The following is a 10,345-nucleotide window of genomic DNA, read 5'->3' on the forward strand; positions in this document are numbered from 1 at the left end:
AGCTGGCACCACATAGAGCAGTGGGAGCAGATCTAGAACCACAGAGCAGAGGGGGCAGATGTAGCAGGGCTGGCACCACATAGAGCAGAGGGAGCAGAGCTAGCACCACATAGAGCAGAGGGAGCAGATCTAGCACCACATAGGGCAGATGTAGCAGAGCTGGCACCACATAGAGCAGAGGGAGCAGATCTAGCACCACATAGAGCAGAGGGGGCAGATGTAGCAGAGCTGGCACCACATAGAGCAGAGGGGGCAGATCTAGCACCACATAGAGCAGAGGGGGCAGATGTAGCAGAGCTGGCACCACATAGAGCAGAGGGAGCACATGTAGCAGAGCTGGCACCACATAGAGCAGAGGGAGCAGATCTAGCACCACATAGAGCAGAGGGGGCAGATGTAGCAGAGCTGGCACCACATAGAGCAGAGGGGGTAGCTCTAGCACCACATAGAGCAGAGGGGGCAGATGTAGCAACACATAGAGCAGAGGGGGCAGATCTAGCAACACATAGAGCAGAGGGGGCAGATGTAGCAGAGCTGGCACCACACAGAGCAGAGGGGGCAGATCTAGCACCACAGAGCAGAGGGGGCAGATGTAGCAACACATAGAGCAGAGGGGGCAGATCTAGCAACACATAGAGCAGAGGGGGCAGATGTAGCAGAGCTGGCACCACATAGAGCAGAGGGGGCAGATCTAGCACCACATAGAGCAGAGGGGGCAGATGTAGCAGAGCTGGCACCACATAGAGCAGAGGGGGCAGATCTAGCACCACATAGAGCAGAGGGGGCAGATGTAGCAGAGCTGGCACCACATAGAGCAGAGGGAGCAGATCTAGCACCACATAGAGCAGAGGGAGCAGATCTAGCACCACATAGAGCAGATCTAGCAACACATAGAGCAGAGGGGGCAGATGTAGCAGGGCTGGCACCACATAGAGCAGAGGGAGCAGAGCTGGTACCACATAGAGCAGAGGGAGCAGATCTAGCACCACATAGAGCAGAGGGGGCAGATGTAGCAGAGCTGGCACCACATAGAGCAGAGGGAGCATATGTAGCAGAGCTGGCACCACATAGAGCAGAGGGAGCAGATCTAGCACCACATAGAGCAGAGGGGGTAGATGTAGCAGAGCTGGCACCACATAGAGCAGTGGGAGCAGATCTAGCACCACATAGAGCAGAGGGGGCAGATGTAGCAGAGCTGGCACCACATAGAGCAGAGGGAGCAGATCTAGCACCACATAGAGCAGAGGGGGCAGATGTAGCAGAGCTGGCACCACATAGAGCAGTGGGAGCAGATCTAGAACCACATAGAGCAGAGGGGGCAGATGTAGCAGGGCTGGCACCACATAGAGCAGAGGGAGCAGAGCTGGTACCACATAGAGCAGATCTAGCACCACATAGAGCAGAGGGGGCAGATGTAGCAGAGCTGGCACCACATAGAGCAGAGGGAGCAGATGTAGCAGAGCTGGCACCACATAGAGCAGAGGGAGCATATGTAGCAGAGCTGGCACCACATAGAGCAGAGGGAGCAGATCTAGCACCACATAGAGCAGAGGGTGCAGATGTAGCAGAGCTGGCACCACACAGAGCAGAGGGGGCAGATCTAGCACCACATAGAGCAGAGGGGGCAGATGTAGCAGAGCTGGCACCACATAGAGCAGAGGGGGCAGATGTAGCAGATCTAGCACCACATAGAGCAGAGGGAGCAGAGCTGGTACCACATAGAGCAGAGGGGGCAGATGCAGCAGATGTAGCTACACATACACGATGGCCACATCGCACACCGAGGACTGTGGGACATGACAGGCTGTGTACACGGCCAGGAGACCGGACAGGACGGGATAGAGCAGCCACAAGTAGCGACCTCTCCCCTGACACTGGCAGGAGGCTCCGGCTTGTGCGACATATGTGCGCTGGGGAGACAGTGCAGGCGCCGGACAGCTGGCAGCACAGCACCGAGTGCACAGGGACCGGGTTAAGCACAGGAAAGCCGGGGGCCCTGACAGGGAGGGGGACACAAGCTGTGCGGGGACGTCGGGACACAAAACACCTCTCTCACCCTTCCGCCATGTCGGCTGCGTGACATCACCAATATTTACCGAACTCTGACCCCGTAGTTCCGGCACAGCACGGCGGAAGTGCGTATGTGTCCGCAGCCTGGGCACCGGGGCTCCGTAGTGCAGGAGCTGGGCACACCGGGGCATGAGGGCACAGTCACCTGGGGCTGCATACTGAAGGAGCTGGGCATGAGAACACACTGGCTGTGCTCGTCTGGGCATGGGGCTCCATACTAAAGGAGCTGGGCACACTGGGGCGTGCCGCCGCCTGGGCATGAGGGCACAGGTGTGTATAAGGCTGGGGTCACACGGCGTTGAGGCAGTCCGTTAACGCTGCCATAGACCCCTATTATGTGGCGCATCGCGACGTATGCCGTAAAGCAGCACGCGTCCGCCATGTGCCGTCATTCACAGACGGAGTCTCTGACGCGGGCTGCAGCATCTGAGGCTCCGTCACCGCTAGCGCTGATGAATCATCTGTGCTAGCGGTATAGCATAACGCCGCTGGAGTGTGCGGCTGCACGTATTTCTATGCAGCTGAATCCTCAGGTCCTGAGTGCCGGCGGCAGTGCTGGGTATTGATGCGAGAGATTCGTGCTGCACTCGCAAGTGTGACCCTGGCCTTGCTGTGTGAGTTTGGTCCCCAAACACCAGGTGTTTCTGGCACCGTCATGAGCATGACAACACGGCAAACACTGCCTCTGATCGGCGATAAAATCATTACTGCTGGTTAGACAGCGACGTTCCCACGCTGTCAAATCAGAGCATGAGCCAGCAGCTATGATCTACCTCTGGTCATTGGTGTCGGCTGACGGGAGTAGGAGTAGCGGCAGCAGCCGTTGGCTGATGGGATTATTCTTCGGTCTGCGCTCTAAATAAATAATTCAAATAAAAACTTGTGGGTTCCCTTGTATTTTTGATAACCAGCCACGCAAAACTGACATCTGCATGATGTCACCAGAGGTCACCGCAGTTCATCGGTCCAGCTGCGAACACAATCTTAGTGACCCGCGGTAACCCCGATGACGTTACCTCTAGTCACTGAGGCTGCAGTGGTTCTCAGCCTCAACAGTCGCATCTTGGCATCGTCCAATTTGAAAACTAGTAATCCCCAGACATGGATTACGGCGTGGGATGGAACGTCGGAGAGGTGAGGGGGGATATGGTTGTTTTTCATTTTTGTTTTATTACAGAAGACTGGTTTTGGTGGAATTAGGCATTAATACCACTGTTTTTCCATTCTACATGACGGCACCACAAGAGAGGGGATCCGCCCAATGAGGACAGGAAACCTTCAAGATAAAAGGGGCTGCTCCTCCGCATCATTTGGTTTCCTGTCCTCGATGGGGAACCTCAAGATGAAAACCTCTTGAAGATTCTGGAAGAAAGAAGAGGATGCCTGGGTCGTGTGATTACTGGCAGGCACCGGTCTGCTACACCCCTCGCCAGGTATCGGTAGTCGCCTCGGGGGGCCATATATTCCTATGCCCCCCCTAAGCGAGTGCATGGCCACAGCCCGCGAGGCAATTGCCAGGGTGAAGTTTGATGCCTCGGAGACCACATTGGGTATACCCTCCCAGATGCCGACATACCCCATAGAAGTCCACGGAGGCCACTTTTGTGCTCCCCTCCCTGTTGACATGTGGTGGCCATGCAGCCCGTGAAGCATCCGTTCCCGGGCAGAGGTAACACTCCTTGGCGGACCCTCTCGGAATCCCTCCCTGTTGAGCCCAGGATGCCAGTCACTGTTTGGGCCATAAAGAAGAAGCAGTACCTGCAGAACAGTGGTGGCCAGCGGCGTGATCGCTCCCTCCAGGTAAAATCCAGCACAGGTATGGAGGAGGTGGAGGTGACCGGGCGTCTTGGTAGCCAGGGGTGGTGCAGTGTTATCGCCCCCTCCGGGCAGGTCCAGGTAGGGAGGGGTCGGTGGTGCCGGGTGTCATGGCGGCCGGGCATCAGAAGAACAGCGGGAGCCGGGCACGCATCGGAAGTGACGCGCCCAATAGTGGCAGGACAGAGACGCGCACCAGGAACTGGCCAGAAAGACTCCTCGAGCGTAGAAAGGGAGCACGCACCCGGGGGAAAGGCTGGCACGCTCCGGGGCATGCACGGGGAGGAGATCAGCGCACACAAGTAGTGGTTACTGGGGGTGCAAACAAGTCGAATGTAGTGCGCGTGTGGATAACACCCAGGAAGCGCAGGTGACCGGCAGGTGCATGATCAACCAGGTGATCAGTTAATTAAAAAAATGGAGTAATACTGTCAGAAGTGCTGGCAGGGGTCACCAACCATTCTAGGTTGAATGTGACTGTTCTCATCTGAAAGTGGCAGCAGCTAACTTGTTAACCCCTTCCTGACATCAGACGTACTATCCCGCCCATGGACGGGATAGTACGTCTAGCGCGATCAGCGGCGCCCACGTGGTGAGCGCCGCTGATCGCGGCCGGGTGTCAGCTGATTATCACAGCTGACACCCGGCACTATGTGTCAGGGACGGTCATGGACCGCCCCCGACACGTTAACCCCTTGCACACCGCAATCAAACATGATCGCGGTGTCCGGGAGTTAAAGGGAAGCATCGGCAGGGAGGGGGCTCCCTCCGTGCTTCCCTGAGCCCCCCACGGCAGCGCAATGTGCAGCGCTGCTGCGGGGGACTCCTTTCCTCCAGGCCCCCAGATCCAAGATGGCGACGGGGGCCTGGAGGAAGCTGGCTTCCTCAGTGCCTGCAAAGCGCAGGCATGAGGAAGCCTTGTGCACTGCCTGTGACAGATTGCTGATCTGTCACAGTGATCTGTGATGTGACAGATCAGCGATCTGTCACAGGACAGTGATGTCCCACCTGGCACTATGTAATAAAGTAAAAAAAAAATTAAAAAAAGTGTAAAAATAATAAAAAAAAAATCGCCAAATAAATTAGTAAAAAAAAAAAAAAAATATTCCCCAATAAATTCATTTTTTGAAAATAAAAAAACCCCAAAACAATAAAAGTACACATATTAGGTATCGCCGCGTCCGTAACGACCCGCCCTATAAAACTGTCCCATTAGTTAACCCCTTTAGCGAACCCCTAAAAAATTAAAAATAAAAAACGAAGCAAAAAATAATGATTTATTATCATACCGCCAAACAAAAAGTGTAATAACGCGCGATCAAAAAGACGCATATAAATATCCATGGTACCGCTGAAAACGTCATCTTGTCCCGCAAAAAATGAGCCGCCACACAGCATCATCAGCGAAAAAATAAAAAAGTTATAGCTCGCAGAATAAAGCGATGCAAAAATAATTTTTTATATAAAAGAGTTTTCATTGCATAAAAGCGCCAAAACATAAAAAAGACCTAAATGAGGTATCGCTGTAACCGTACTGACCTGAAGAATAAAACCGCTTTATCAATTTTACCGCACGCGGAACGGTGTAAACGCACTCCCCCCAAAAGAAATTCATGAAACGCTGGTTTTTGTTCATTCTGCATCCCAAAAATCGGAATAAAAAGCGATCAAAAAATGTCACATGCACGAAAATGGTACCAATAAAAACGTCAACTCGTCCAGCAAAAAATAAGACCTCACATGACTCGGTGGGTCAAAATACGGAAAAATTATAGCTCTCAATATGTGGTGATGCAAAAACTATTTTTACAATAAAAAGCGTCTTAGCGTGCGACAGCTGCCAAAAATAAAAACCGCCATAAATAGTAAATCAAACCCCCCGTTATCACCCCCTTAGTTAGGGAAAAATAATAAAATTAAAAAAAATGTATTTATTTCCATTTTTCCATTAGGGCTTGGGTTAGGGCTGAGATTAGGGTTAGGGGTGTGTTGGGGTTCGGGATGGAGTTAGAATTGGGGGTTTCCACTGTTTGGGCACATCAGGGGCTCTCCAAATGCAACATTGCGTCTGATCTCAATTCCAGCCAGTTCTGAGTTGAAAAAGTCCTATGGTGCTCCTTCCCTTCCAAGCTCTGCCATGCGCCCAAACAGTGTTTTACCCCCACATGTAGGGTATCAGCCTACTCAGGACAAATTGCAAAACAATTTTTGGGGTCCAATTTCTCCTGTTACCCTTAGGAAAATAAAAAATTGGGGGCAAAAATATCATTTTTGTGGAAAAAAATGATTTTTTTATTTTCACATCCGAGCGTTATAAACTTCTGTGAAGCACTTGGGGGTTCAAAGTGCTCACCCCACATCTAGATAAGTCCCGTGGGGGGGTCTAGTGTCCAAAATGGGGTCACTTGTTGGGAGTTTCAATAGTTTAGGTACATCAGGGGCTCTCCAAACGCACATGACACCAGCAGACCATTCCATCAAAGTCTGCATTCCAAAACGTCACTACTTCCCTTCCGAGACCCGACGTGTGCCCATACAGTAGTTTTCTCCCACATATGGGGTGTCAGCGTACTCAGGACAAATTGGACAACAACTTTTGCAGTCCAATTTCTCCTGTTACCCTTGGGAAAATGAAAAAATTGGGGACTAATTGATCGTGTTTGTGGAAAAAATACGATTTTTTTATTTTCATGCCCGGGCATTATAAACTTCTGTGAAGCCCTTGGGGGTTCAAAGTGCTCACCACACATCTAGATAAGTTCCTTAGGGGTTCTCGTTTCCAAAATGGGGTCATTTATGGGTGTTTCCACTGTTTAGGTACATTAGGGGCTCTCCAAAGGCAACATGACACCCGCAGACCATTCCATCAAAGTCTGCATTCCAAAACGTCACTACTTCCCTTCCGAGCCCTGACGTGTGTACATACAGTAGTTTTCTCCCACATATGGGGTGTCAGCTTACTCAGGACAAATTGGACAACAACTTTTGGGGTTCAATTTCTCCTGTTACCCTTGGGAAAATAAAAAAATTGGGGACTAATTGATCATGTTTGTGGAAAAAAAACAATTTTTTTATTTTCATGCCCTGGCATTATAAACTTCTGTGAAGCCCTTGGGGGTTCAAAGTGCTCACATCACATCTAGATAAGTTCCTTAGGGGGTCTAGTTTTCAAAATGGGGTCATTTGTGGGGGGTTTCCACTGTTTAGGTACATTAGGGGCTCTCCAAAGGCAACATGACACCCGCAGACCATTCCATCAAAGTCTGCATTCCAAAACGTCACTACTTCCCTTCCGAGCCCTGACGTGTGTCCATAGAGTAGTTTTCTCCCACATATGGGGTGTCAGCTTACTCAGGACAAATTGGACAACAACTTTTGGGGTTCAATTTCTCCTGTTACCCTTGGGAAAATAAAAAAATTGGGGAATAATTGATCATGTTTGTGGAAAAAATACGATTTTTTTATTTTCATGCCCTGGCATTATAAACTTCTGTGAAGCCCTTGGGGGTTCAAAGTGCTCACCTCACATCTAGATAAGTTCCTTAGGGGGTCTAGTTTTCAAAATGGGGTCATTTGTGGGGGGTTTCCACTGTTTAGGTACATTAGGGGCTCTCCAAAGGCAACATGACACCCGCAGACCATTCCATCAAAGTCTGCATTCCAAAACGTCACTACCCTTCCGAGCCCTGACGTGTGTCCATACAGTAGTTTTCTCCCACATATGGGGTGTCAGCTTACTCAGGACAAATTGGACAACAACTTTTGGGGTTCAATTTCTCCTGTTACCCTTGGGAAAATAAAAAAATTGGGGAATAATTGATCATGTTTGTGGAAAAAATACGATTTTTTTATTTTCATGCCCTGGCATTATAAACTTCTGTGAAGCCCTTGGGGGTTCAAAGTGCTCACCTCACATCTAGATAAGTTCCTTAGGGGGTCTAGTTTTCAAAATGGGGTCATTTGTGGGGAGTTTCCACTGTTTAGGTACATTAGGGGCTCTCCAAAGGCAACATGACACCCACAGACCATTCCATCAATGTCTGCATTCCAAAACGTCACTACTTCCCTTCCGATCCCCGACGTGTGCCCATACAGTAGTTTTCTCCCACATATGGGGTATCAGCATACTCAGGACAAATTGGACAACAACTTTTGGGGTCCAATTTCTCCTGTTACCCTTGGGAAAATAAAAAAAATGGTGACTAAAAGATCATGTTTGTGGAAAAAATACGAATTTTTTATTTTCACGCCCGGGCGTTATAAACTTCTGTGAAGCACTGGGGGGTTCAAAGTGCTCACCACACATCTAGATAAGTTCCTTGGGGGGACTAGTTTCCAAAATGGTGTCATTTGTGGGGGGTTTCCACTGTTTAGGTACATCAGGGGTTTTCCAATCGCGACATGGTGTCCGATCTCAATTCCAGCCAAAAACGTCAAATGGCGCTGCTTCCCTTCCGAGCTCTGCCATGTGCCCAAATAGTGGTTTACCCCCACATGTGGGGTATCATCGTACTCAGGACAAATTGCACAATAACTTTTAGGGTGCTGTTACCCTTGGAAAAATAAGAATTGAGGGTGAAAAGATCATTTTTGTGGAAAAAATATGATTATTTAATTGTACGGCTTTATGTTATAAACTTCTGTGAAGCCCTTGGGGGTTCAAAGTTCTCACCACACATCTAGATAAGTTCCTTAGGGGGTCTAGTTTCCAAAATGGTGTCATTTGTGGGGGGTTTCCACTGTTTAGGTACATCAGGGGTTTTCCAATCGCGACATGGTGTCCGATCTCAATTCCAGCCAAAAACGTCAAATGGCGCTGCTTCCCTTCCGAGCTCTGCCATGTGCCCAAATAGTGGTTTACCCCCACATGTGGGGTATCAGCGTACTCAGGACAAATTGCACAATAACTTTTAGCGTGCTGTTACCCTTGGAAAAATAAGAATTGAGGGTGAAAAGATCATTTTTGTGGAAAAAATATGATTATTTAATTGTACGGCTTTATGTTATAAACTTCTGTGAAGCCCTTGGGGGTTCAAAGTTCTCACCACACATCTAGATAAGTTCCTTAGGGGGTCTAGTTTCCAAAATGGTGTCATTTGTGGGGGGTTTCCACTGTTTAGGTACATCAGGGGTTTTCCAATCGCGACATGGTGTCCGATCTCAATTCCAGCCAAAAACGTCAAATGGCGCTGCTTCCCTTCCGAGCTCTGCCATGTGCCCAAATAGTGGTTTACCCCCACATGTGGGGTATCAGCGTACTCAGGACAAATTGCACAATAACTTTTAGGGTGCTGTTACCCTTGGAAAAATAAGAATTGAGGGTGAAAAGATCATTTTTGTGGAAAAAATATGATTATTTAATTGTACGGCTTTATGTTATAAACTTCTGTGAAGCCCTTGGGGGTTCAAAGTTCTCACCACACATCTAGATAAGTTCCTTAGGGGGTCTAGTTTCCAAAATGGTGTCATTTGTGGGGGGTTTCCACTGTTTAGGTACATCAGGGGTTTTCCAATCGCGACATGGTGTCCGATCTCAATTCCAGCCAAAAACGTCAAATGGCGCTGCTTCCCTTCCGAGCTCTGCCATGCGCCCAAATAGTGGTTTACCCCCACATGTGGGGTATCAGCGTACTCAGGACAAATTGCACAATAACTTTTAGGGTGCTGTTACCCTTGGAAAAATAAGAATTGAGGGTGAAAAGATCATTTTTGTGGAAAAAATATGATTTTTTAATTGTATGGCTTTATGTTATAAACTTCTGTGAAGCCCTTGGGGGTTCAAAGTTCTCACCACACATCTAGATAAGTTCCTTAGGGGGTCTAGTTTCCAAAATGGTGTCATTTGTGGGGGGTTTCCACTGTTTTGGTACATCAGGGGTTTTCCAATCGCGACATGGTGTCCGATCTCAATTCCAGCCAAAAACGTCAAATGGCGCTGCTTCCCTTCCGAGCTCTGCCATGCGCCCAAATAGTGGTTTACCCCCACATGTGGGGTATCAGCATACTCAGGACAAATTGCACAATAACTTTTAGGGTCCTGTTACCCTTGGGAAAATAAAAATTGGGGTGAAAAGATCATTTTTGTGGAAAAAATATGATTTTTTAATTGTACCGCTGTACGTTATAAACTTCTGTAAAGCCCTTGTGGGTTCAAAGTTCTCACCACATATCTAGATAAGTTCCTTGGGGGGTCTAGTTTCCAAAATGGGGTCACTTGTAGGGGGTTTCCACTGTTTAGGTACATCAGGGACTCTCCAAACGTGACATGGCGTCCGATCTGAATTCCAGCCAATTTTGCATTGAAAAAGTCAAACGGCGCTCCTTCCATTCTGAGCTCTGCCATGCGCCGAAACAGTCGTTCCCCCCCACAAGTCAGGTATCAGCGTACTCAGGACAAATTGCACAATAACTTTTGCAGTCCAATTTCTCCTGTTACCCTTGGTAAAATAAAAAAATTGAA

At 49.0% G+C, this 10,345-nt stretch overlaps 1 protein-coding gene across 8 annotated transcripts in view; it reads right to left on the minus strand.

Moving 5' to 3' along the window:
• Positions 1–2,260, minus strand: part of BSDC1 (BSD domain containing 1) — a 68,000-nt gene extending 65,740 nt beyond the window's left edge. For 5 of the 8 annotated variants that reach the window (XM_073551991.1, XM_073551990.1, XM_073551986.1 and 2 more), the window contains exon 1: positions 2,097–2,260. In XM_073551991.1, the coding sequence (XP_073408092.1) occupies positions 2,097–2,245 (149 nt within the window). In that variant the 5' untranslated portion in view covers positions 2,246–2,260. Of the gene's footprint in view, positions 1–1,781; positions 1,814–2,056 lie in introns of those variants that run through there. The other 3 variants (XM_073551992.1, XM_073551989.1, XM_073551988.1) reach the window with 2 other exon arrangements.
• Between the last annotated feature and the right edge of the window lie 8,085 nt (positions 2,261–10,345).

Source organism: Dendrobates tinctorius, unplaced genomic scaffold (genome assembly GCF_039654945.1).
Source record: "Dendrobates tinctorius isolate UK_male_01 unplaced genomic scaffold, ASM3965494v1 ptg000183l, whole genome shotgun sequence".
NCBI classification, from domain to species: Eukaryota; Metazoa; Chordata; class Amphibia; order Anura; family Dendrobatidae; genus Dendrobates; species Dendrobates tinctorius.